This window comes from Aristolochia californica, unplaced genomic scaffold (assembly GCF_029961685.1).
Source record: "Aristolochia californica isolate CCGP_79_NKW_82.1479 unplaced genomic scaffold, dmAriCali1.0.hap1 SCAF_13, whole genome shotgun sequence".
Classification (NCBI taxonomy): domain Eukaryota; kingdom Viridiplantae; phylum Streptophyta; class Magnoliopsida; order Piperales; family Aristolochiaceae; genus Aristolochia; species Aristolochia californica.
In genome coordinates, this window is record NW_027181804.1 from 5562018 (window position 1) to 5589838 (window position 27821).

The window sequence follows — 27821 nt, forward strand, 5'->3', positions numbered from 1 at the left end:
GTAATTTCTTTCAACCCCTCGGACATTGCTTTTGTCCGCCCCGGCGGACTTGCTGCAGGTACTCGACGGATTTGAAACCTCCAGCTAGGGCAAAGGTACGGTATGCCTTCTCTTTTTTATCGATCACGTTTCCAGACGTAGTATGATACTGGAGGCCACCACTGGAGCTGTTTTTACATCTGTTTTTTTTTTTTTTTTGTTGGGGAATTTCTTTTGTTTAAAACTTTGTTTTTAGATATTTTTTTTACGCTTGTTAATGTTTTGGGTTCTGGGTTGAATTTTTTATTTTTTTGATTAGTGCTTCTGATTTTGAAGTGAAATTTCTGGGTTGGGTTTGCGGTTGTTGTTTCCTGGGGTTTCAGTTGCAGAGTTCGTCTTTCCGTGAAATGTTTTAGGATTCTGCTGCTTTCGCTTCAGGGTGCCTGATTTTGGTACAATTGGCTGGTTCGGAGTATGGCTCTGTTGTTCAGCTAAACTGCGCGGATAGAGAGGCTAGCTGCTTCTATTTTACTTTTATAGCGCAAGCTTTTGTCACTTTTTGGTTGAAAGTTGGAATTATGAAGGCATCGTATCCCATCTATAGTTTTTAATTGGATCGGTGACAACTTTTTGAATCCTCACCACAACTTATGTTTTGGTGTGGGGTTTTAAGTGGTATTCCAGCCAAGAGCTCGGAGCATCTCTATTTCTGGTCATTGAGTTGGCAAGATTAGCTTCTGGAAAGTTGACTTATTTTTCTGCTTCACATGGCTTTTCCCATTTACTATAAGTTTATTCGGAAAGTGTTTTCTTTTATTAGCGGTTTTAGTGATACAATATATGACTTTGGAAAACTCTTTCCTTGCTACAGCTGCATTTTGCAGGGTATTTTTTCTTGACGCTGTTGGGTTTACAGTTGGTTCTTTGTTTGCAGAGCTGTAATTATTTGCTAGTGTCGTCTGTAAAGATTGAGCACAATTCAATTATTTAAAAAGGTCGCTTTGCAGTTGGTTTGGAATAGGAAATTCCATTTCCAAGCCATAATTCATCGACTTACTCTTGGGAGTGGAAGAGAGCTATGAAGTTATTGTCTATTTGGACATTGTTGTACAAAAATGCCAGGCTTACCTTTGGTGGTTCATGAAAGCTCGTATGTTTTTCTCACCCAATTTTTATTACTAGTTATATTACCTTTGATGTTGATTCTTTTAAACTTTTTCTTGTAAAACACAACTTTATTATGCTCGGTACTTTAAAAAAAAGAAAAAAATGCTTGGTAATCTGGTTATAGTTCAATGGTTTATATTTTTTATTCGTCTATGGTTCATAAAAACAATAATTTCGTTTCTTACTTTTTTAAGTCAAGTGTGGTGTAGTTTGGTTCTGTGGATCAAACATGTACTTGGAGATCTACCTGAACTTCTTTTCTAGTATGTGACAACCTTTAGGAAGACCCAGTTTATATTTTTAAATCAAGTCAAATCCAGATTAACTTGATAAGATCCAATTTATGTGAGCATGTCCATGGTTTAGCTTCTTCTTCTCCATATTTTATTTTGGTTCTTGTGGTTTTTTGGCCCTCCAATGCATGAGGCCATGGAGAGATCTTTGAAGCTTGTAACATGCAAGAATGATACTTCAAATAAGGCAAACATACAATAATGTTTGCTTGAAAAAGATTTGTGGGAGAAACAGTTTTCCAGCATGGACGAGTATGGTTTTGTGTATGCACCGGAACCAAATCCATATGTTTGGTATGAGGATATGTATTTTCAACTTAACCAATAGTTGGATGGGTTCGGGTCAACCCAAGTAAAAGCAATTCAGGCAATCCTCTTCAAAACTTTGTAATACCCATTAGTTCATGATCAAATACAGAGGCATATTTGGGCTATATTACTACAAATCAGTGAATGGATGTAAAATTGGGCATATTCTCGCATGTTGCAGAAACCTTGGTGGCAATTGCAGCCATTCTAGGTCTGTTGATCAAATGTGCCGCCAAGATTCTCGTGTCCATTTATCTGCAGAAGAAGCAATTGCAGCAGAAGAAAGTCTTTCAATTTACTGCAAACCTGTTGAACTCTACAATATTCTTCAACGCCGTGCTTTACGAAATGTAAGTACTTTATGCACTAAAGCAGTGGAGCTTTTTAAATCAGAAGTATGTCTTCCTATAGTCACTGACTTGAATTTTTGCTTGCATTGGCCTTGAGGTTGAACTGCAATTTTCTTTTTTATTCTGCAGGCATCGTTTCTTCAGAGATGTTTGGATTACAAAATACAAGCTAAACGCAAAAGGAGGTATGTAAAATTTCATGGTTATTGACTTTATGTTATTCTTACAATTTCTTTTTCTCTTATCCATCTGACTGGTACGCTGAATTACTTTTCATTTTTTTCATTTTGGTGATTTTTTTGGAAATATTATTTTATAGTGTTTTTATGTCCATAATCTAGATTATGGCTATTTAGGGCCTGTTAGTACACTTAGAAAGTTGGACTGTAATGTGGTCCTATTCACTTAAGTGATAAAATCGCGTTAGTGCATGTGAGTAGTTTGAATTCAGTTTATCCAAGGAAATTAAATCACCTCGTTCCTTCACAAAATAATGGAATCTGAAATTCCATCTCTCTTAAGTGAAATCCACTTTCCATGGCTGATTCCATATCCCCCTTCGACGAAAGGAGGGTGGCGGCTGGGGGAGATCCTCTGTGTCCACTGTTTTGTCTTCTTTGATCTTTTGAGGGAGAAAATCTCCCGCCATGGTGGTCCTCCTTTTTTAAAAAAAATTAGTGATTAATCAATATAAAAATAAATTGGTTTATATTACATATAATCTTTATTAACTTAAAAAATATGTTTGAGAGCAATAGTTTATAATTGTAATAATTTATCAAATTTTAATTATTTAAATAAGATAAATATTCAATAATGTATGTAACTAATTTATGCAATTAAATAATATATATATTTTATATACATATTAATTAAATTAGTTGATGATATTTTATAAAGTAGAATATTTTTTATTTTCTGAATTAATGCGTTTGGAAAATTTGTGACTACTAATTTAATGATAAATAAATAAATAAATAAAATAATTTTTTTACAAATTTAATTCAAAATTATGTGTTATATAATAAAAAAACATTTTTATAATTTAATATCATTATAAATTATTATAAAAATAGTATTTTACTTTCATCTTTATAAAAGTTAAATTCAAGTTTTATATAAAAAAAATATTTTATAACTTGGAGACTTGGAGTAGCCAAGTTTTCATTTTCTTCTAGTTATCTCATCCTAAATCCATTTTATAATTAATTCCATAACAGTTTCTATAAGATTACGCTAATACAAAAAAATACATTCCGTTAGACTTTCTATAGGATACACGAACACATAAACTTACTTGCTCTAAGGAAAGTAAATCACCCTGGAATTCACATATACTTTCTCTTTCTCTAGGTGATCTACTTTCCAAGTGCACTAACTTCCCTTAGTACTTTAAACTAATTATCTTATGAAGAAACATCACTACTTATTGAATACTATTCTCCTATATATGTATTGGCCATTCCTACTTTTCATGTCTACACTCTTAGTGTCCTTTCCTCCGTTCATTTGTTTTGTGCTTCCTAAGCAAGTTTCTACCTTGTGTTTCTTCTGAGATATCCTACCAACTATTTCTTTCGTCAAGAAATAAGGAAAAGAGGATTGAGTGAGAGAAAGAGAAAAGGAAGAAAGGAGATGCTGAAACAGAGTGTGAGAGGTGCTCTCATTAGGGCTGAGAAATTGACCGTCAATTCCCTTATTCAATTTAGTGAAGTTTAGGGACAATTACACTTTTACTCTTACAACACTTAACTCCTTATAACTACCCATCTACATCTCTAAACAACATAAAAACAGGACCATAGACTAGGGGTGGGCACTGGGTCGGGTTTCATAGGGAATCTGACTCAACCCAACCCAACCCAACCCGAAAACCCCAGGTTTGGGTTTCACCTAGCTGATAGGGGGTGGGGGCGGGGGAAAAAAATTCGATGCGTTTCAGGTTGGGGACAAGGTGGGGATATGAAACGGGGTAGGGATGGGGCGGGTTCAAGTCGGGTTTATGGGGACAGGGCATGGACAGGGTCTGCAGGGATGATGATCGGGGTCAGGTTTGAGGTATCGGGTTTTAGAGTCGGGTTCGAGTTTTGGGAAACCCAATCCTGATCTATACCCTTGCCCACCCCTACCATAGATACATCTAAACATTCTGAACATGATAGTACCTTACATGTACAGACCATGTAAAATGACTAAACTAGTCCTTACACTACATTTAACACCTTTCAATATTCTTTCCAATACCTAGAAAGGCAATTATTGACTATGTAGATCCTTAAATTTTAATGCATTAAACAGGTGGCCAATAAACTTAAGGCATTGATGGCTTGATGTTGAGTTGTGAACAAACAAACAGTTAAGAGTGGATGTAATCTTCTAAGTGTACATGGTCCTAAAGACAAGCCTGAAAAGCATACTGTAAATCCCTTTTATAATTTTTAGTGTAACTGTTTATGCTTTTTACCCTTGTGTTTTGATTCCTTGGTCATTAGTTATTTACATTTTTTGGCATGGTCGCTTTGACTCTTCTGGCTTAGAACATTAACTTGACCACTGGGTTTACTTTCACAGAATAAAAATGACAATATCACTCTCTGCTGCCATGAATAATGGAGAGCAAGTGCAGAAGATGTTTCCTTTGTATGTCTTATTAGTAAGGCCTATTCTCGGTGTTACTATTGAAGAGGTACATAACTGTGAACTATTTTCTCTTATAATGACTGAATCGGTACATAACTGTGAGCTATTTTCTCTTATAATGTCTGAATTGGTAATCTTTGATTTCTAAAGTCTATCCTTTATTTCCTTCTCTGGAAAAAAATACCTTTTTGCTAGTTATTGTGCTCTGACGTTCTTGTATGACAGCATTTTTCAATTTATAGGCTCAGTCGAGCATTTATACTGAGTGCCTTCTATGATGATGGGAGGAAGGATCATACGGAAGCTACTTTCGTCCTTCCCGAGCTAAAAAATCTCTTAGTTGATGGCAAATCAAGCAGCCTTTCTATCTTGCTTCTCAGTTATGGTGGGGTTTCTGTGTAAAAGCACCTTTACTGAGAGTGTTGTTTATGATAAAATGCTTACTTGATAAAATTTTTCTAGGTGAACTAAAAAACAGTTCCGATGAAAATGATTTCTTGAAGGATCAGGACATTGGTTCTTTTCGATGTAAGATAAAAATTTTAATTAGTCTATTTGATTTTCAATGCAACGTGAAGGCTTTTAACTCATAACTTGTATTTCTGTGTCAGCGAAGTTGGAAGGAAGCTGCCTTTGGGGCAGGCTGCAAATGGAGTTACTCTATTCATCATGGAATAAGTCCGCAAGCTTTAACTTGGGGAATAGAGCGGAGACTTTATTAACTGTTGACATGCACACCAGTTTCCTGAAGGCATAGTAGATGCAAATAGACCTACTTCTTGTTCTAGAAAATTTTCTGTCACTAGTTACTTTTTATGTTATCATGCATGGTTCAAAAAAAAAAAAAAATGCACGAGAAACCCTTTCCTGTTTATTAGTTCCATCTAAGTGCGGTGGCTTGTGCCAGATTTGGTACTTATGGCCTGCTTGTACTTATATTTGTATTACATTTTTTGTGATTGCTCAATTAGATTTTCAGTTGTTGAGAAGATTTCTGATGAATTTAGTGCTATTATTTTGCAGCCTGGATGCATGAACGAGGACAATTGCATAATGTTTCAAGGCTCCCATACTTCAGGAAGCGTAGTGAGTTTCTGCTTCTGCTATTTCAACTTTGAAGCTTTTCAAAAAAAAAAAAATCATATTTAAACAGCCTTATGCTTTTGGGCTTTGGTGACTTCTATATCCGCTATCATTTTTCATTTTCATTTTGTGGGAAGATTAGTATAGTCATCAAACTTCCTTTCATTTCAAAGCAGTTGAAGCGAGTGCAAGTAAGTGTTTTTGCCCAAGAGATTGGAGCAGTGGAGAGATCTCCATATGACTCTTACTCATTTGAAGATGTTCCAAGCTCATCCTTAGCTCATATTATGCGGTAACATGTTGTCTTTTTCATTTCCTTTTTTCAAAATGTCTTTGATAATATTCATTAATAACCTTGGTGTTAGCGGGTTTGTTGGGGTTCCTCCACAACATGCATATAAAGTTTTTAACATGACAAATACTTCTCTATTTGTTTATATAGCGTGACACAAACACTGCACTACTAGTTTTGAAAAACATGACAAAAATGCTGTACTATTACTTTCTGAAAGACATTACAAATGTCAGTATCTGGTCATCACTTTTGTCTGTCCAGTGCATGTCAAGGGAATGAAAACCATCTTTACGAAGTCGGAAAATTGTAACAGTGGAAAGTTGTTATGATGTGATAATTTCATTCACTCTGTTGGTGCTTAGCAAAATGATCAACAGATGTATGTGTAATGAGTTTGACCCAAGGTCTGTTTGACTTACAGCTTTTATCATCTTTTCTAAATGATTGAGCTGTCAAAATGTAGAGCAGATCATGGACATATTCTCATGTAGGCAGCTAAGTAGGTTTTGTTACTTACAATAGAGATTCTACACCCATCTGAATTTGTCTGCTATAAGTGTCTCATCCAAGTACTTGCAAAGAGCAATCGATATGTCTATCTGTGGTTTGTTTACCCTATTTTCTGATTTTTTTGCCTAGGTTGAGAGCAGGTAATGTCACATTCAACTACAGGTACTACAACAATACATTACAGAAGACAGAAGGTGAGCAATTTATTTTCAGTAATCTATTTTTTATATCCAGACCTGTTTTTTCAGTCATAGAGATTTCTATGTTGAATGTTATCTTTATTAGAGTTTAGTACATAATGTTACTGTTCTTAGTTTTGGATGTGTTATCTTCTCTGTGCTATCCAGTTTATAACTATGGTCTATATAGAAAATGAAAATATCCTGTGGAGCTAAAACTTTGACGTGCATGCATAAAAAAAAAGTTTGTCATTGTCAATGAAATGATAACGTTTTTTTTTCACAATTCATAAAATTAACATTTTGTGTGTCCTGAAATTTGAAATCTGTTTGGAAGCTTTTTATATTTTTTTCAAGCTGTTCAGGAGCTGTAATTTCTGTTTTCCATTTTTCATGGAAAAATGATGTTCCTTTCAGGTCGTTGTTTTCTAAGTAATGTACTTAAAAACTTCTTTTGTACTCTGTTTTCCCTGCAACAGTAACGGAAGAATTCTCCTGTCCATTCTGTTTAGTGCGATGTGGAAGCTTCAAGGTAGTGGCTGTTACTTTTATTCCTTATTTAAATTGCTTGTAAAATTCAGGCTCTTTATCTTTTGTGTTGTTGTTAATATTTGTACCATTATTTCTTATTTTTCTTATGTAGGGATTGCGGTTCCATTTGACCTGCTCTCATGACTTGTTCAGTTTTGAGTTTTGGGTTGGTAAACTTCTAGAGTCTCTAATGACAGTTGACAGCTATGCATTTCTCACACTCCAAGCTAAAAAGCAGGGTCATTTATTCTCCAGGTGACTGAAGAATATCAGGCTGTGAATGTATCTGTGAAGACTGATATTTGGAGGGCTGAGGTTAGAAGCTTTCTTTTACTACTTTGACTTCCTTGATAATGTTGAGCTGCTTATTGCCTTTTGTTCTGTGCATCAGCTGCACATTGCATTACAAGTTCATGAAAGTATTCCGAATAAAGCTTGTGAGAATCTGGGTCTTGTTATGAATGTCAAACTTTCTGAGAGTTTTGGGGAGGCAAGTTGGAAAAGATTAAATGGTTTGAAAACTTTTCTTTTTCTTTTTTCTGGAATACGAGCTTTGTTGAGAGCGAAGAGAACAAAAAGAGGAAAGCAACCTTCAGGAGAAGAGAAGAGGAAGAGCAGCAAAAAAAATAATCTAGAAATTACAAAACAGGAAAAAAAAGCAGCTTGCCCCTCTGGCAGCTAAATTTACTTGCAAAGATGTGCTTAAGGCTTTCTAGTAGATCTTTCATATGCATTGAAACGACATAGAGAGTCCGCAACATCCTGAATGTCCTCAAAGAAAGAGAATAGCAGCCAAGGGGGTCAACTTTGCACAGCCTTCACAAACAAAAGCCTAAGAGGCCCCTCAACAAGGAGAGGTGTGTGGAACTTGTTATGGAATTACATCAGAGCATGTCTAGGGTGCTAATCTTGGCTTCAGTGGAAGCAGTGATCCTTAGGGGAATCAAGCAAGTGGTGAGTGATTTTGTCTCATGATTCCTAATAAGACCACCCAAAACCTTGGCCCTATGTTACCCTAAGAATCACAGCCAAAAGTAAGCATTAGAATCCTATTGGAGGAGGGCATCAGGTTGGAGATACCAGAATTTTGTTGGGAGAGAATAATTTGTCGAATTCCCTATTACATTGAATCCTTGGATAATTCCTAAATTCTTGTGAATGACCTGCCTTAGCGCCATGAGTTGTTGGATGATTTTCTCAATGACCCCACCAATGTTTGTTGGTCTATCTGAGACCATCTAGAGGCTTGTTTTTTTTTTTTTTTTTTGCAATATACCACTAGATAGTGGCCAACATAATCTTCCACTAGGTCTTACATAGCCAAGGAACTGACCAATTAAGTATTTCGGGATTTAGCTCCTCATTGAAGGCTAGATTGAGAACATGTACACGAGAACCTTTTGATCAAGGAGCCCTCAAAAAGAAGGTACAAGGGCAAAGAACAAGTAGGTGTAGGTGTGGGCACGGGTTAAACCCCACCTCGACCGTGACAGCGATCGTAACCCCGAATTCTGTCTCCAAAACCTGAAACTGAAAAAAACCATGTCGGGTTTAAAAAATTAAACCCGTCCCCGATGTAATAACATTTCCTTCAGCCCTGAATCTGACTTGGACAATACTACACTTAGACCATGGGTCTCATCCAATCGCTCGCTTTAACATTGGTCACAACTCAAGAAAAGTTTAAAATATAAAAAACAAAACAATCATTGAATGTTGAAAAGTAAAATTAATTAAATAATAAAATTTACAATTTGTGCCAATTCAAAATATGATAAAAACCAAAACGATCAATAAAGAGTTTAAGGTAAAAATAATAAAAAGAAAGCTGTGAAGCATTAAATTTCTCATTAACTTCTAACATTTAAAGTAGTTTTCTTTGAAAACGTAAACATTTTTATTGAAATTCCCTGGGATATGTAAAAGATTATTTGTATTATGTGTGTCTTTTTAGTTTTTTACTAGAGACAAATTTGGTATTCGACTCCATGGGTTGAGTTTGGGGAATCCCATCCCCGCCCTGAATTTGAGCGGGGTTTTTACCCTTAACCTTGCAAGGTGTAAACAAAATCCATCTTCAAAGTTCTGGGTGTTCCTCGTGAAATCGGACTTGATGCCCACCCTTAGTTAGGTGGTTAATTGTTTAATTAGCATGACTGAACTCCAAAACCTTTTGATTAAGGAACCCTCCAATAGAAGGTAGAAGGAAAAAGAACAAGCAGGTGGTTGATGGTCTAATTAGCACTACCAACTTGTAGTGGAGGTTCGCATTTTGGATCACTCCTCTTTCAATGTATGAACTATAAGAAGCCTGTTGTTGGCAACACACCATTTGAAGAAGAGAACTTCGGTTGTCCAAAGGCTTCTACATGAGGAGATTGGAGGGTGCACAAAAAACCTTAGCTAGTTCTCGTAAAGGCCACAAATATGTCGCGTGTGGACATTATTTTTGAGTTAGCTTGTCCTCTGTATGAAAGCAGTAGTTAGAATCAAGCATGGGTGAGAAGTTGTTTGGTTGGTAGGGCTACTTGACCCAAGAGATTCATCCTCCACTTGGAATGTACTCGAGTACTTTCACATTGCTATCACCACAACCCAAAACAGTTTGAACTAAGTCTATGCTAGAGAAGTACCTTCAAGCCAATAGTCTTTCTAGAACTTAATAGTAGTGTGAAATTTCATGATCTCACAAGAAAAAGAGAGGAAAAATGGGAGGAGAGAGAGCTAGAGAAGAATTTACTCATTTGAATTGGGGGAGAGAAGCTACTTAGGGTTCCCTCTTCTCACCTATTTATAACATAAAACACCGATAAAAAAACATTAATACCCCTATTCCCTTTACACCTTTCGAAAACACATTCCAAGAAACTTGTGTAAACACAAGTAACATCTTCAAACACTCCCGCTCAAGTTAGAGGTTACAACTTCAGCTTGTTACATTGCATATATAAGAAAAGAGTAATAAATGTTTCCCATTGGAGTCTTCCAAGAGCTCACAACTCTTCAGTTTCAGCTCATTCTGCCTCAACTTGTTATGCAATCGGTCCTTCACACAAGTTTTTCATCTTCCATTCTCCCCCTTTCTTGGATGTCTAAAGAACTTGACTCTAGTCATCATCTCTGATAAAAAAAAATTCACCATCACTATGAGACTTGTTGGAATTTGTGTTTGTATCGATCGGGCCATCCTTGTATAAGATCTGTGGGGTTGCTTTCCTAAAAGGTTCGAGCCTTTTAGCCCAATGGTTTCAACATGGTATCAGAGCAAGGTAGGTCCCGAGTTCGAGTCTCGCTCCCACCTGTTTCTAAAAGGCTCGAACCTTTTAGCCCAATGGTTTCAACATGGTATCAGAGCAGGTTGGTCCCGAGTTCGAGTCCTGCTCCCACCGAATTGTCCCAGGTATTTCTGGTGAATTTGTCCTGGGTTTTTCCAGGAGTTTGTCCCGGGTTTTTCCGGTGAATTTGTCCACGGGTTTTCCCGTGCGGGGGAGTGTTGGAATTTGTGTTTGTATCGACCGGGCCATCCTTGTATAAGATCTGTGGGGTTGCTTTCCTAAAAGGTTTGAGCCTTTTAGCCCAATGGTTTCAACAAGACTCTTCGTTGTATAAGTGCTCTTAAAAAAGGCCTCCTTTCTCCGTACTTCTCCTCGAGCTGGGGATCCATGGCATTAAGAGACCCAACTTGCCAGTAGCATATGTGAGAAAAGTAACATCACTCCTAACTAGACAACAAATCTCATACTCCAGCAAACAAGGGGACGACATCTATAATTTGAGCTTCAGGGGGAGGGTTAGGACACAAGTCCAATGGGTGTCTCTCTCTTTTTCTCCATGAGCTAAATCCATGGAGTCCTGAAAATCAACAACTTACTAGTATATTTCTCCACAAATTTAGTCTCCCAATCTCTCCTATATAATTCACATGAAGTTACTATAAATAGGATGCCTTTCTAAACAGATGCACTTTCATTATCTATGTGATTACTTAAGTTTGACCTAATTTTGAAACGTTGGATCATCTTATTTTTGCCCTAGTATAATTCCAAAATGATGATAATAGATACAATTAATGGAAAAGTGTTCCTAGTAGGACCACATGGCAAAAAGTGTAACAGGTTAATAAAACAGAAGCCAATCGTTTTATTTTTTGCCCTAGGAATTGTCCTTTATGTTTCCAGTCTGAAAGTGAAAAGAATGTTTTGGTGGAAATTGCTGAACTACTCAATGGAACATTTTTCTCCTATTAAAACAGAAGCCAATCGTTGTTATACGTCTGAAGAGATTGCAAACAACAAACTCTTGTGGCAAAATTCGCAAGTGTACTCCTAGAGTATATTGCTGACATTGTGTCCTCAATTCATTGTAATTGGAATCTCATTCCTAGATCAGTCAATTCCATGGCTGATAAATTGGCTAAAGTCGGAACCTCCCAGCAATCTCTCATTGTTTGGGAAGACTTCCCCCCTTGTAATCGTGTTTGTTTGAGCTTTTGATTTAATAAAATTCAGCATCATTTAAAAAAAAAGTGTACTCCCAGAGGCTCCATGAGGAACTCTTCCATAGGTCAACTTTTATTCTTCAGTACTTTAAATGTACTGGTGGGATGCTCACTTTATGTTTTCAGGCAAAAAGTTTATCTGTGAAAAGTTCAGAGTTTTCCTGCATCCTTTTGTCTGTAAATGCAAGTCTCCCTCATATTGCATTTTCACATTTTTTCAAAACCTTAGTTTTTGTTCTGTTTCACCTCATACTTTTCAGTTTCCATTCCCTTCATTGTGAACAATGGTGGGTTGGTGTGACCATTTAAATCATTTTTTTGAAAAAACGTTTTAATACTTATGGACTGTTTTTTTTTTTTTTTTGAGAAAATTCTTATGGACTGTTTTCACTACCAGATTGTTGCAGATGGAGTTGACCCAAGGCTTCAAACATTTTCCTATGGGTAAATTTCCTGGTTCATCTTCCTTTAGTGACTACATAAATTTGTGAACAAGTAAGAAGAAAGAAGGTTGGAGAGAGAGAATGAGAGGGAGAGAAAGCGAAGAAGAGATAATTGAGAAAAAGACTGAGATTGGGGGCCTGGATGTCCCCCAGCTTCTATTTATAGCTTAGGGTTCGGAGGGTTGAGTACAATTTACATTGCCCCTACTTTAAGTGAAAACCCTAATTCTCTATATCTCCTATTCTACTTGTCCCCTCTACATGAAATTTGGTCCATTGCCATAGTTTGACAGACATGTAGAAAAATATTATATCAAGATATATAAATAACGACAAGGTAAAATGACCAGAATGCCCCTCTTCTTGTTTTTTAACAGTTCGTTTTCTAGGAGATTTTTTGAGCAGATAAATTGCATATATATTCTGACAATATCAAGTTGAAAATTCTCACTCAATTTTGTGGGCAGGTCAAAACCACGGAAGCGTAGAAGGTTGAAGAATGTGGTCCAAGATGTGAAGCATGTCTGTCCACATATCATGAAGTTGGACTCACCTGTAGAAGGCAGGGAAGCTTCTCAAGAGGGTTCTCTTGAAAAGGAGGCGGGTGCAAGCTCCCCTCACACGCCTATGTTGACATATTCAAAAGATGCTGAACCATCTAATGGATTCTCTTTTAGAAGATGTGAGACTGGTTGGTACTTCACTCATTATTTGGTCGTAATCCCTCATATTCTTCTTCATATTATTTTTTATTTCATTTGATTTTGGTATTATTGTACTATTTTTTGTTAATATTATTGTCATCTACTATTTAAATTCCCTGTATCAGTGCAGTACACACTAGTGAGTGTTGAGTATTTATTTCCCCTTTCTAATGAAGGCTTACAAAATTAAGATGATATGGTTCAGATGGCAAAGGAGAGAAAACTCCAAAAGCAATTCCCAGTGAAGCTCATCTGCATTCAGAAAGGCATAAATCTGAAACTCAAATCCAACAGTGTCCTGAACCTGTTACTTCCAACAGTGTACCTGGTGCCTATGCTGCTACTGCTGTTGGGTCCACTGGTACTGATTGTGCTCATCCAGCATCAGGCAGTAATATCACAACTCCTACAGTATTGCAGTTTGCAAAGACTAGGAAAATATCAGCAGAGCGAGGTGATCCGAGAAAGTAATGTATCCCATTCAAATACGTCTGTTGGACTTCCAGTCACATGAAATGGACTCTTTTAACTAACATAGTTATACACTTTCCAGTCGGGCTCTTCTACAAAAGCGTCAATTTTTTCATTCTCACAGGGCACAGGTAAACATATTTTTGTAACTTTTGACTATATGTTCCTTTTCTGTGTCCCACTTGTCTAGGGCCATCTATTCTAAAATATAAGTTTACTGTATTTGTTTATTTAGGGGTCTGAACAATTCTTAGATAGAAATTGGATTCTTAGTTGTGAATTCATCAGTAACTTTCTTGAGAAACTGAAGTGTCTACTGTGATTGAAGCCAATGGCATTGGATCAAGTACTTTCTGATCGTGACAGTGAGGATGAAGTTGATGATGACATTGCAGATTTCGAGGATCGTAGGGTATGGTTAAATTTTTGACTTGTTGTTCTTATTATTCTGTACGTCTTTAAAGATATAGGGATTTTAAATCACTAATTGATGAAATAGTGTAGATATGTTTCTTTTCTGTTATTATGAGGCCTCTCATCCTTTTAACCCTCACCTCCAAAAAAAAAAGTCAAAGAAGAAAAACAAGAAGAAAAAGAGAATGATAACTAAGGCTGGTTCCCTTCTGTATCTGGTTGAGGCTAAGGATGAACAAGGGTATGAGCCATCCCTTGGAATCACAACTTTAGATCTGGCAAGTGATCTTTTATTTTGAGATGGTTCTTTATGTAATCAACTTGACATTTTTGGGATGATTCTCCATGTAATCAACTTGACATTTTTGGGATGATTCTCCACATAATGAACTTGACTTTTTTGGGATGATTCTCTATGTAATAGCCCTGACTTGCATGATGTAGATGCTTGATGATTTTGTGGATGTGACCAAAGATGAGAAGCAGATCATGCACCTATGGAATTCATTTGTGAGGAAGCAAAGGTACCACATTTTCCTGAGTCATTCTGTTATATCATCATTGCTCTCTGACTCTTTTTCTCTGATCTTATATTCTGACAAAGATAGGCTTTTAATGGTTGCAGGGTTTTGGCAGATGGGCATATACCGTGGGCATGTGAGGCATTCTCAAAGCTGCATGGACCAGATCTTGTTCGAGAACCAGCTCTAATTTGGTAGGCTTAATTGAGTTTATGCATATCAAAACATTTTCATATATAGACCATTACGGTGATTATTCATACCTTCTCTAAGCCAAAAAAAGTGTCTAATTTTTTTTTTTTAAATGCGAAATTTTTTGAAACTTTTCAAGAAATAAATCCTAAGACAGAGAAGGGGAAAGTGAGAAGAAGAGTGGAGTTATGAGAGGAAGATTGAAGGGTCTTTTTTTACTCATATTTACATGACCAACCTATTTCCTTAAATAGGAGTTCGTTGTTTGTAGAGTACAAAAAAGAGTATAATAATATTTATTGAAAGAGATTGACCAAGCTAACATAACATATAAGACTCTTAGTTTCTAAGTTCACTCAGTGTCAACCGAAAAAAGCCTTCTAAGTGTACTTAAATGAACTGTAACTCGGGAGTAGACTTTGAATTGGGGATGGAATAACAATCTGATTTTTTTTTGTTTTACTATTTGCTTTATGTGGCTGAAAATAGATTTTATTGAAGAGGAGGATGGAGGACCCCTGGAGGATCTAGATCAAAGAAGATAAAACTGGCTATAAAGAAACGAAAAAAAAAAAAAAAAGGTGAAGACTAGTGAAAAGATGGCTGAAGCAAGTGGGATCATGTTTCCAGGTGTTGTTGGACTTTGACCCTAGAGAGCAAATCAGCTAAATTGCTTCTTGTGGAGTATGCGCTTGAGTATTGTCAAGTTAGGAGACAGTTTCTATTATCTTGGGGAACAGGGGAGCGTTGGTTGGAGTGGGGAAGAAAAAAAAAAAAAAAACCATCCAATCACTAGTGCCAATCTCACTCAAGTGTGTGCAGACCAGAGAAAGATTGACAAAGGAGTCTCAAATCTTGAAGAAGGCAAACATCTCCTTTTCAGACTTTCAGTTACTTTAGTGACTCCTAAGAGGAATCAGGAGTTGTTGTGCCTAGGTTACAATGGATTATTCCCCTACCAACCTTCGGGATTGGGTTGCGTGTAGAGCAACCACTAAAATTCAATTTAGATTAACCTGCACTAGGCAGGCTCCATTTACGATTATTACCTAAGCATTTTACTAAAAAGGCAGTCCCTAGTCTTCTGTTATGTCTGATACACGTGTTAGGAAGATAGTTGGAAACAGGCTTGCTGGTGTAGTAAAGGATGTGGTGTTTTGAATTCTCAATCTCTGCCAGTGGTAAGAATTTTTCTAGTTGAAAACACATGGCGCAGAAAAGAATGCTGTGTGTCGAATTCTCAATCTCTGCTAGTGGTAAGGATTTTCCTCTAATTATGCGCCAAAGGAAGTGGGTTACCTTTGGGGGGAAGTAGGGAGTATTGAGGGAAGGAAATAAGTGGTGCGGACAGGAGGTGATGAGCAGGTGTGCGAGGTGGTCAAAATTCTGTACTCTCCCAGAGATACTTGTGCAAAAATGTGCCTCACCCTCACTAGAAAGGGTAATGGAGAGAAGAATGAAATGAATTGCTTACAGCTGGGGTTTTTCTTTCCCTATAGGCCTGATGGAAGTCTGAGTTTCAATTTGTGATAAAATCAGCTTAAGGGTATTTTAGTAATTTTGCATGATCAGACATTTTATATTATGCCACTATCTTGTTCAGCATGCTTGATTTAGTCTGTCTACTTGTCAATGTCCTCAAAACCTAATAAATAACATTGGGAGTTGTGCACGATCTTCAACATAGCTCATTCAGAGCTTCCTCTTTTTCTCTTCTCTCTCTCTCTCTCTCTCTCTCTCTCTCTCTCTCTCTCTAAGTTTCACATTTTTTACACAATTATTAGCTATCCATCAATAAAAAGGAGTCATAGTCAAAACCTGAGGTGTTTGAGCAAGCTAGAAAACTAGAGGGAAGAGCTCGGCACAGGGTACCAAACTAACTGTCAAGCATGATTATTCTTTGATTTCTTTGGGATTATTTGAATGGTGGATTGAGGCCGGTTGAATTCCAAGATGACTAGAAGGTCTATTGTTTAACATTATGAAGACAGCAACACTTCTTAAGACTACACTCTCTCACGTTCAGGTTTACATATAATGGATTTTAGACATGGACATACAGAGAGCACATGTTCAATAGAGCATAAACTGGGCTGAGGCCCAAACACATTCTGCATTGATACTAATGTGATTGAGTTCAATTCCGTCTCAAAATGACAAGCTATTTGGGAGTCTTATTATTCTAACTTTATTGTAATATTGCAAGATTAGATAGAGGAAATGAGAAGAGAAGGAGAAAAGAAAGAGACGAGAGAGAGAGGGCAAGCAGCAATGAAAGCTGCATTGAATGAGAGCTAAAAAATATAGCCCTCTCTGTTAATAATCTCACTAAAGTGAAAGTTACAATGAAAGGACATGTCTGCCCTTCATAACAAATACTCTTATAACTTCACAAATACAAGTTAGAATTCAACAAAAACTGAAAACTAGAGACCTAGTATGAAGTTGTAACTTTATGAGAGACATACAACTATGCATAATGACCAAAATATCCTTACATAGGTGTTTTACCATTTATGAACCAACAAAACTTAAGATATACCTCTATAGGACTTTTCCCATTTAGCATCAAAGATTTTTTTTGAGTTCTTAAATTCTTGATTGCCCTCTTCATTGACCTATCTACCCATTTACTAGTAGTTAGATGAACAAACGGCTAATGGAATACCTTTTAAATGTTTTGGATGGAGTAGATAGCATAATAATGATAGAGTTATCAAAAAGAGTAATGAAACGGCTCTTAATGGTTTCAATGCTTTTTTTTTTTTTTGAAGATGTATTAATAAAACGAAAGAGAATTACAAAATTTGAGGGAGCACGTCCCTTACAACCAGTGATTGTAGGGTAGCTCCTTGCCTGGTAAGCACATCAGCCGCCGAATTTGCGGATCTCAGAATGTGAGACCAAATACAAGGAACAATTGAGGTAATATCTAAAATTTCTTTAAATGTATCCCAATGCCTCCACGGAGGAGAAAATGCATTCTCACACCAACCTATCACCACTTTGGAGTCACCTTCAATGTGGAGAGGCCCCCTACATTTATCTCTGAAGATACGAAGACCGGAGAGGAGACCGTGCAATTCAGCAAGATGTAGAGTCTGATATACCAAGGGGTCCGGCATAAGTGAAGAGCTGATTACCGGAATGGTTTGAAATAACTCCTCCGAAGCCAGAAATACCAGGGTTGCCAAGAGACGAACCGTCAAAATTTAACTTTAGGAAACCAGGATCAGGAGGAGACCATTCTTTCATGACCGGAGGCTTTTTCCCAATGTGCATCAATGCTAAGTTTCTCCAATTTTCACGAATGGAGGAGAACCCAGATAAGGAGAGAAAACTTTCTTGGTTAATAGCCAAGTTGATATTTGCCCAACCACTCTGTCCACAACTCGGTCTAGAGATTCGCTTTTTGCATCAAAATGTCTTCTATTTCGCTCATTCCAAAGACCCCACGGGATAAAACTAGCACATGCAGAGAGCATCATCTTTCCAAGACTCGGCATAGGGGTACCCATGAGAGATTTACAGAACGAAAGCAGATCAGCCGCCATGCAGAACTGAAAACCAATCTTGCTCTTAATGGTTTCAATTATGAACCATTTGCAGGCCTACATGATTTTCTAGTCTTAGCAAGACTGCCTGTGTTTCAACCTTACTATCTTGGATTAGGTTGTTGGGAGCTCTGACTTGCACCCACAAGACAATCTTGTTCCGAAATAGTAAAATGGTTGATGCCTACTGGTACACTCATGGTAGGCGGATTACTATGAGTTGTTGTACATTTTGGCAAGCAAGCGAACTAGCCTGCCTAATGGATGGAAATTTTCGTTTCAATGAAAATTTTAGCATAACTTAACGGATTCCTTATTGAAAGAAAAAGGTCTGCATAGAACTAAGCTTGAGCAGTGTATTTTTCAGATGAAATGAGTGGCATTTTCTTAAACAAAATGATCGCAATAAAAGTTTCCTCAAAATTTCTGTTATAGAAAGTGGCTTCAAAATGTTGAATAAGTAAAGAGAATCATTAAATTTTTTAGAAGATTTCTGGGGATATGGTTATCCTTATTTGATGCTAGTTTTCTTGTTTAAATATATTACAAATAGTATACACTTTTTTGCAGCAAATATGTCAGTAATTGTGATGAAAGCATTGATGCCCTTCAGTTCATCATCAATCAGATATTAAAGTGTTTAGATTGAAAAAAGAAATTGATATGAGGAGTTGACCTTTTGTATGATTTATGCAGGTGCTGGAGGCTTTTCATGATAAAACTCTGGAATCACAGTCTTCTTGACGCCCGTAGCATGAACAACTGTAATTTAATTCTTGAAAGTTTCCAAAACAAGACTGCAGATCCTAACCTAAGTTGAAGATGACTTCAATAGTTGGGCCTTGTTAACAACAGAGATCGTTTCAATTCACTAATCCTCTGCCCCTTGCTGCATTCTGCATGGGGTCTGATTCTACAGTAAAAAAAGGAGATGGGATTATCATTCTTTGTAGGTACCCTCTGTTTTATTTGCCAGTCTAATTTCTCTTCTCATGTATATTCGTCTATCCAAGCGCTGCTAGAGGGCCAGGGAATTTCTTACTGGGCATTAGGAGATTTCAAACTTTGTATCGGAGATCATATTCTTGTTTCACATTATTTTTTTTTTTTTTTGTTATGATCTTGTATCACATTTTATACAGGGTTCATTCAAGTTTTAGGAGGATTTTATTTTAAATATTAATATATTTATTTTGTTCTTTTAAAGCTTTTTAATTATTAATTTAATATTCCATTCTTCTTATCTCTGACAAGTAAACACCTGGGCTGGGCTCGTATTAAAAATAGCTTCTTACGAGCATCTCACGTTAAGATTGTACTTCTGTAAGCAGCCAAGTGCAAGTTACATGTCGTAAGGAGAGCAACCAAATCTGTAGTTTGCGAGTTTTTATTGTGGTTTTCGTGACACGTGTGCATATGAAGCGCGAATATAGCTTGTTGTCGCGATCCGCGGGAGAAATTAGAAAAATGCATCCAGGCCGTTGTCGTGTGTAAAGACTTCTCACGAAGTGCCCTGTCTCCGTTTCATCCACGTGAAGCTGTCGGAATTATCCAATCCGACGGCTAAAATATGCCAATCTGACAAGTTGCCGATGTACGATTTCAAGATCAATGGGTGCCACAAGAACTGTGCCCACCACGGCGAGAAAGTGCGCCGCTGGGAGCCCGCCAAATTCAATTACAAGGGGATCACCTGCCTGGATTTCCGGCAAGGCAGTTGCCCTTGGCGATTCTTGTGGATTCGCTGATGGCGTGTTCGAGTTTTGGCTCCACCCCGCCAGGTACCGCATGCGCGCTTGCAAAGCCGATCGCCACTGCCAAATAAAGGTTTGTTTCTTTGCTCATACTCACGAGCAACTGCGCAGTGGCACCAAGTACAAAGGTCAATGCGAGAGGGCCCAGTTGGAGTGTCGCACGTCGCCACCGTCATTGCCGAAGAACGAGGTGGGATTAGCGGGAGAGTCGGATTTTTTGGAAGAATTAAGAGGGATGAAGATCAGAGGAAGAAGCGGGAACAAGTTTCGGTGGCGATACTTCCAATATGCCAGACATCAATTGAGTTTCAGATTTGCTGGATTGCTGGATTGAGTGCAGGAATCAAATGGGTTGAGACAGCCGGAATCAATTCTGTAAAGGCGATTTGATTCAGATTTACTTTGCATGCACAAATTTACATATGTATAGAATTTACATATGTATACAAATTTACTTTGTATAGAATCGCTCGCGAGCGAGCCCGGATAAATGACACACACCTACGCGCCAAGGGGAACCTCGAAAATTTAAAATCCGTGGCGGGAATTTTGAATAAGAGAGGGGAAGGTAGTGATCTATTTCGTGTTTCCCCAAGGTTTCAACATCCATGGCTCCAAGGAACGTAGAAATAGAGGATCGATCGAATACGAATTTCAGTGGACGCAGTCTCACTTCTGCAGATGATTTCGATTCGGAGGTACACTGAAGGCTTTCCGATTGTTTCATTATCCTCCCTTTCCCCTTTTCCTCTTTTCCATTTTCAAACGAATTTTGAATCTTTGTAACTTTTGCGTTTCTTGTTTGCAGATTGCAGGTTCGTCTGACTTGCTTTGGCTAAAATGTCTGTGTGATAGCGTCAATTTTGTTATTATTATTATTATTATTATTTTTTTAGCTTTTCAGTTTAGTCTGTCCATTTGTTTTTCTTTCAGCGGCTCCCGATATTAGAGTCTGGTTTCCAAGCTATGAATCTCCCGAGGTCGAAATTAGTGATGATCTTGATGAGTTCGACAGATCGGAGGAGATTAGAAGAAAAAAGGAGAGGTTAGACGAACTTGAGAAGTCCAAACAGGAAAAGTGGATTTGCCAGGTAGTTAAGGAGCAGACACAGGATCTAGTAAGCAAGGTGCTTGTCAATTCTCATCGCATTGTTTCTCTTTCTAAGTGATTTTGAGCTACTTTATGGAAGATACTATTTCAATATGAAGTAACTTTGTTGCTTTAAAGCCGTAGATCTGACAATCACATCTGTGTGTGTAAGGCGGATTGTTTAGTGCAGCGTGGTTTGTGTTAAGAGAGGCTTTCTTCTTTCAGTTGAGAAGTATTTGGAGCAAAGATATTCCTAATTTTGATTAATCAATTGTTACGTGGTTAATTGCAGGAACTTCCGAAGGTTAAAATTACTGAAACACATCTTACACCATTTTGTAGCAGCATAAAAACTTTCTCAGGATGCGCCTCAATTCCTCCAAAGGAAAAGGAAGATTTAAGCTCGGAGAAGAAAATTCCATTGGTGAAGAGAAATACAGAGATATCCACAAAAGAACCTGAAAATTCTCTAAAGTTACCTCCCGCAAAAGGTGACGTAGAAGAGAAAACACGGAAAGAGAATACTGAATTTGACAACGGTTTTTCTTTTCCTAAAGAAGCTGTTAGAATTTCTCCAAAACAGTGTGTTGCCAGCTGCAAATACGAGGAGAATTCTAATGGTTTTATAACAGTGAAGAAGATGGAAAACGCAAAAGCAAGGAGCGAAGACCTTTTAAACCAGAGGAAGGGCAAGGAACCATTGGCAGAAAATCCTACGGCAGTAATCAACAAAATTTGCCGATCACAAAATCATGGAAATTCTATAGGTATTCGAATTAACAGTCGCAGTGATGATGTCCCTGACTGGGCGAAAGATGAAGAACGGTTTGGCGGAGAACAGAATCAAGACAAAGAAATGGTCTTATTGGGAAGAAACGATATCTTGGAAGAAGGGTTGCCGGTTATTGGTGGCAAATGGGTATGTCCCAGAAAGAACAAGACATATATGGTATGTCCACTGAAACAGCTTCGACTGGAGAGATGGGTTCATCGTCTGCATCGGTGATCATGCCTAGCTCTATAACTCCAAAGTCTAAAACGATTATCTAGATGGCTTTTAATCAATGCAGACAATGTCCGCAGCCCTTTGATCTACCAGTGAGCCTAATTTTTGGAAACTCGGATGAAATCGATCGGGCCGGAGAAGCTCTCCGTTGCTGATTCTACACAATTAGGGCATAATTCCTAACACTTGTAACAGTACATGGTCCAAAAGAAAAACCTGAAAAGCATACTGTAAATCCCTTTTATAGTTTTTAGTGTGCCTGTTTATGCTTTATACCCTTGTTCTGATTCCTTGGTCAATAGTTATTTACATTTTTTGGCATGGTCGCTTTGACTCTTCTGGCTTAGAACATTAACTTGACCACTGGGTTTGCTTTCACAGAATAAAAATGACAATATCACTCTCTGCTGCCATGAATAATGGAGAGCAAGTGCAGAAGATGTTTCTTTTGTATGTCTTATTAGTAAAGCCTATTCTCGGTGTTACTATTGAAGAGGCACATAACTGTGAACTATTTTCTCTTATAATGTCTGAATTGGTACTTAACTAGGAGTTCTTTTCTCTTATAATGTCTGAATTGGTAATCTTTGATTTCTAAAGTCTATCCTTTATTTCCATCTCTGGGAAAAAAACCTTTTTGACAGTTATTGTGCTCTGATGTTCTTATATGACAGCATTCTTCAATTTATAAGCTCGATCGAGCATTTATATTGAGTGCCTTCTATGATGATTGGAGGAAGGATCATAAGGAAGCCACTTTTGTCCTTCCCGAGCTAAAAAATCTCTTAGTTGATGGCAAATAGGGGTGGCATCGAGCTAAGCTGAGTCCGAACCTGTCTATATTCGACTCGAACTTAATTTAAATATTTCGAACTTGATCTCGAGTCGAGCCTAGCTTCAAGCCTAAAATTTTTATCGAACTCAGTTCAATAATTTTAACCAAGTTCGAGCCAAGCTCGAGTTTCAACATTCATTTAAAACTTTTCAAAAATTACACGTCTAGAGTTCGAGCTCCAACATACCTTTAAAACTTTTCAAAAAATATATGTCAAATAAATTGTATATAAAATTATACATATATTTTACATAAATTTGGGCATAAATTTTACATAAAATTGGGCATATATTTTACATAAAATTGGATATGACCTTTACATACAATTGGGAATGACCTCTACTTAAAATTAGGCATAAGGGTGGCATCGAATCCAGCTGAGTCCGAACATTGCTATGTTCGAGTCAAGTTTGATTTAAGGATTTCGAACTCGAGCTTGAGTCGACCTAGGCTCGAGCTGAAAATTGTAATCGAGCTCGAGCCTAATAATTTTAACCGAGTTTGAGCTCTAGCTTTAGCCGAGTTCGAGGTTAACCTACATTTAATACTCTACATAAAATATATGTCAAATAAATTATCTATAAAATTATGCATACATTTAAAAAAAATGATAGGGGAGGTTCGGGATTGAATCTCGATAATGGATTAGAACCCACAAATATTAATTTTTTTTACCCTAAATGTTGTCTAGCTTATTTTGTAATTTTTTAATCTGACCATAAATTTACTATGGCCTCTTTAGTGCCCCTGATTGAAAATTTATATTCTAGGAAAAGTTAGAAATATTTTTCCTAGGATACATATGTCCAAAAAAATATTTAAATAAAATCCTTTTACTATTAGAGACTTACTAGAAAATTACAAGAAATATTTTAAAATTTTCTTAGGAAAGTTAAATGGAATTCTTATTGCCTCTTATAGGGAAATAAATAAAAATTAATAATCAATCTAATATATTACTATACTTATCGATAAAATTTTAATCAAATAAAATGTCAAACACAAAATTGCTATGAAAATTGCCTAATGCTAAAAGTATTATAGCATCAACTATCAAATACTTATTCAGAATTTTTCTATACGGTTTTCTAGCCCATCTTAGTAAGAAAATCTTACTTAAAAATTATATGATTTTTAATAAGAATTTCTAATTAAAAAAATATTTCCAAAAAACATGAGGTACTAATAGTCCCTATATTTCTACTAAATATGTTTTTTCAACATTTATTGAAAAAACCACTAATAGTCTCTAGAAACGTATTTCTACTAAAATGTCTTTTCAATTTGTTTAAGAGCTACGAGGAAGGGACAAATAGTTTTTTTTCTTTTTTACTTGTTTATGATCTCGCACGTGTGACTTTCACACGTGCGAAATCGTCTTCGCGTGGCGGGGCAGAGGGGGGAGAGAAATTATTTCTCCCAACTTAAGTAACTCTCTTTGGAGAGGGGTTTCCACCGAGACGACGCAAAGCGAAGGAGTGGCGTCGGCGAGGACCTGTCATCGGCGACGACGGAAACAGAGGCGAAGAAATCGGAGGGAAGGGGATGTACCGGCCGGCGAGATGTCCCCCCCCCCCCCTCGATCCCACGACTCACCAGCCCGTTAACGAGTCGGCTCATGAGTTTTCGAGCCGAACCTTGATTCGGTCGAGCTGGACTCGTTAACTCAAACGAGCAGTATCTGGATCTTGAACCGAGTTTGAGATCCAGGTATAACGAATCGAACCGAGACGAAACCTAGCCGAGCTCGAGTCGCTCGCAATCCGGCTCGGTTTGAAGCCACCCCTGATGGCAAATCAAGCAGCCTTTCTATCTTTGCCTCTTAGTTATGGTGGAGTTTCTGTGTAAAAGCACCTTTACCGAGAGTGTTGTTTATGATAAAATGCTTTACTTGATAAAAAATTTCTAGGTGAGCTAAAATACAGTTCCCATGAAAATGATTTCTTGAAGGATCAAGATATTGGTTCTTTTCGATGTAAGATAAATTTTTTAATTAGTCTATAGTTTCCTGAAGGCATATTAGGTGCAAATAGAGCTACTTCTTGTTTTAGAAAATTTTCTATCACATGTTACCTTTTTATGTCATCATGCATGGTTTAAAAAAAACAAAAAGCATGAGAAAACCCGCCACCGGTGCCCTGCAAGTTCAATTACAAGGGCATCGCATGCCAGGATTTCCGGGAAGGCTGCTGCCCCAAGGTCGATTATTGTAGATTTCGAGTTTTGGCTCCATCCTGCCAAGTATCGCACGCGCCCTTGCAAAGCAGGTCACAACTGCCAAAGGAAGATTTGTTTCTTCGCTCACACTGACGAGCAATTGCACAATGGCACCAGGTACGAAGCTCAATGCAAGAGGGTCCAACCGGAGTGTGGTGCGGCACCACCATCATCGCCGAAGAACGAGGAGGGATCAGCAGGAGAGTTGGATTTCTTGGAGGAATTACGAGGGTTGAAGATCAGAGACAAGAGAGAAGCTGGAAAAAGTTTCGGTGGCGATACTTTTGATAAGCTAGACATCAATTGGGTTTCGGATTTACTGGATTGAGTGCAGTAATCAGATGGGTTGAGACGGCCAGAATCTGTTCTATAAAGGACAATTGATTCAAATTTGCTATGCATGCAGAAGCAATATTGCTTGTGCATGATTAGTAAATTTGAATCAAATCGCCTCTACGGAATGGATTCCGGCTGTTTCAGCCCATCTGATTCTTACACTTAATTCTGCAAATCAGAAACCCCCAATTGATGTCTGGCGTATCAAAATCATCGTCACCAAAACTTGTTCCCACTTCTCCCTTGTCATTGATCTTTAGCCCTCTTAATCCTTCTAAGAAATCCGTTTCAGAATCTGTTCTCCTACGACGATGGAGGCGTCGTGCCACACATGGGGTTTGATTCTTCTGTAAAAAAAAGGGCGATGGGATTATCATTCTTTGTAAGTACCCTCTGTTTTATTTGCCAGTCTAATTTCTCTGCACATGTATATTCCGTCTATCCAAACGCTGCTGGAGGGCCAGGGAATTTCTTTCCTGGGCCATTGGGAGATTTCAAACTTTGTATCGGAGATCAAATTCTTGTTTCACATTTTTTTTTTTTTTGTTATGATCTTGTATCATATTTTATACAGGGTTCATTCAAGGTTTAGGAGGATTTTATTTTAAATATTAATATATTTATTTTGTTCTTTTAAAACTTTTTAATTATTAATTTAATTTTCGTTCGTCTTATCTCTTATAAAGTAATCACTGGGCCCACCGTGTATGAGGCCCGTATTAAAAAGAGATTCTTTCGAGTATCTCACATTAAGATAGAGTACCACAGTAAGTAGCCTAAACAAGTGCAATTTACTGGAATTTAGTTTTCCATTTCTTGTCTTTGAGAAGTAATGAAGTATCAAGAAGTAATCACCTGGCGTATGAGGCCCGTGTTTAAAAGAACTTCTTACGAGCATCTCACATTAAGATAATACCACAGTAAGCAACTTAAACAAGTGCAAGTTACTGGGCCGTCAGAAAAACACATGCATACCGTTGCTGCATATAAACTCGAACGATTGCGAAATATTCTTATGAAGTGCCCTATCGCTTTCTCCAATGTCGTCTTCTTCCGAACTCCACTTTCACATCACGTTTAAAGATGGAGACCCAACCGACATCCTTTCCGTTAGTATTCAGGTTCAAACTCTAACGGTTACTTTCTAGCTCCACTCTGCACTAATGGCTCCTATCAATAACCATATATTGCCACCAATTTTCCTCAAAGTTACATGGAGAGTGACAGATCTCTTGATACGTGCAGTTTGGGATACAGGAGGATGGATTATTTATTCTGTTCTTTCATCTTGTTGTTTGTATTCTTCAGAGTTGTGATGAGATTCCTCTTTTTGTAGCTGGTTGAATTGATCAAGATCTCTCTTCGTGCTTGTTCTTGATCAAGATCTCCATCTCTTTGTTGGTCGTTTCGTACTTTCATGGTTCATTGCTGGTGTAAATAGTTATGCTAAAAAAAGTTGAGCGTCTCCGTTTCGTCGACGTCAAGCGTTGGACTTCTCCAATCCGATAAATAAAATCTGCCAATCCGATGAGTTCCAAATGTACGAGTTCAAGATCAATCGGTACCACAATAATGATACATGTGACTGGACTCAATGCCCCTGCGCCCAGCGCGTCAGGAAAGCGCGCCACCGGGTTGTCAAACGCCTAACCAATACAACCAAAAAGACCGGTCTATGAGGTGCGGAAAACAAGAGTACCTAACCCATCAATGGTGGACGAAACCACCCCGCTTTGACACCCACCGTTCCTGTTCCCGTTTCGAACGCGGAACGTGTTGCCCAACTTTGATACAATGTCAAACACCTACCTAATACAACCCAAAAGACCAACCACCTAGCTCTGACACCCACCGTTCCCGTTACTTACCACTTTCGCCAGGATTCGAACGTGGAACATGGTGCCCAACTCTGGTACCATGTCAAATGCCTAACTAATACAACTCAAAAGACCAATCTTTTAGGTGCGGAAAACATAGTACTTAACCCATTAGTAGTTGATGGAACCACCCGTCTCTAACACGGGTTCCTACAAGTTCAATTACAAGGGCATCGCCTACCCGGATTTCCGGGAAGGCTGCTGCCCCAAGTGCGATTCCTGTCGGATTCGCAAATGGCATGTTTGAGTTTTGGCACCACCCTGCCAAAGTATCACATGCGCCCTTGCAAAACAGGTCGCAACTGCCAAGAGAAGATTTGTTTCTTCGCTCACACTGACGAGCAATTGCATAGTGGCACCAGGTATGAAGCTCAAGGCAAGAGGGTCCAACCGGAGTGTGGTGCGGCACCACCATCGTCACCAAAGAACGAGGAGGGATCAGCGGGAGAGTTGGATTTCTTGAAGGAATTAAGAGGGTTGAAGATCAGAGACAAGAGAGAAGCAGGAACAAGATTAGGTGGCGATACTTTCGATATGCCTGACATCGATTGGGTTTCGGATTATTTGGATTGA

General features: G+C 37.9%; 3 protein-coding genes across 6 annotated transcripts; all 3 read left to right on the plus strand.

Moving 5' to 3' along the window:
- On the plus strand, positions 1–19339 carry LOC137947936 (polycomb group protein EMF2B-like). 4 transcript variants are annotated; one of them, XM_068793796.1, is made up of 22 exons: positions 1–95; positions 914–1129; positions 1930–2098; positions 2228–2283; positions 4670–4784; positions 4964–5123; positions 5201–5266; positions 5350–5489; positions 5762–5824; positions 5995–6113; positions 6756–6820; positions 7285–7337; positions 7449–7502; positions 7592–7651; positions 12232–12278; positions 12745–12968; positions 13187–13448; positions 13535–13583; positions 13781–13864; positions 14311–14390; positions 14492–14581; positions 18830–19339. In XM_068793796.1, the coding sequence occupies exons 2-22, from the start codon at positions 1095–1097 to the stop codon at positions 18951–18953; spliced, it is 2115 nt and encodes a 704-aa protein (XP_068649897.1). In that variant the 5' UTR covers positions 1–95; positions 914–1094; the 3' UTR covers positions 18954–19339. The 4 variants fall into 4 exon arrangements, with proteins under 4 accessions (XP_068649897.1, XP_068649899.1, XP_068649900.1 ...); XM_068793798.1 differs by having other exon boundaries at positions 5998–6113; XM_068793799.1 differs by having other exon boundaries at positions 5762–5821; positions 5998–6113.
- Positions 19340–20495: 1156 nt separating this feature from the next.
- LOC137948569 (uncharacterized) lies at positions 20496–22297 on the plus strand. The gene is made up of 4 exons (XM_068794655.1): positions 20496–20585; positions 20696–20729; positions 20821–21014; positions 21270–22297. The coding sequence occupies exons 1-4, from the start codon at positions 20496–20498 to the stop codon at positions 21981–21983; spliced, it is 1032 nt and encodes a 343-aa protein (XP_068650756.1). The 3' UTR covers positions 21984–22297.
- Positions 22298–27482: 5185 nt separating this feature from the next.
- On the plus strand, positions 27483–27821 carry LOC137948572 (zinc finger CCCH domain-containing protein 37-like). Its single transcript, XM_068794659.1, has one exon. It carries the CDS (start codon positions 27483–27485, stop codon positions 27819–27821), a length of 339 nt encoding a protein of 112 aa, XP_068650760.1.

Excerpts from the sequence above, each read along its gene's own strand:
- LOC137948572 (XM_068794659.1), top strand. The coding sequence starts at position 27,483 with ATGGCATGTTTGAGTTTTGGCACCACCCTGCCAAAGTATCACATGCGC.
- LOC137947936 (XM_068793796.1), top strand. The coding sequence starts at position 1,095 with ATGCCAGGCTTACCTTTGGTGGTTCATGAAAGCTC. Across the intron at positions 5,825-5,994 it reads CCCATACTTCAGGAAGCGTA|CAGTTGAAGCGAGTGCAAGT; the intron begins GTGAGTTTCTGC and ends TTCATTTCAAAG. Across the intron at positions 13,865-14,310 it reads CAGATTTCGAGGATCGTAGG|ATGCTTGATGATTTTGTGGA; the intron begins GTATGGTTAAAT and ends TGCATGATGTAG.
- LOC137948569 (XM_068794655.1), top strand. The coding sequence starts at position 20,496 with ATGGCTCCAAGGAACGTAGAAATAGAGGATCGATCGAATACGAATTTC. Across the intron at positions 20,586-20,695 it reads CAGATGATTTCGATTCGGAG|ATTGCAGGTTCGTCTGACTT; the intron begins GTACACTGAAGG and ends TCTTGTTTGCAG. Across the intron at positions 21,015-21,269 it reads CACAGGATCTAGTAAGCAAG|GAACTTCCGAAGGTTAAAAT; the intron begins GTGCTTGTCAAT and ends GGTTAATTGCAG.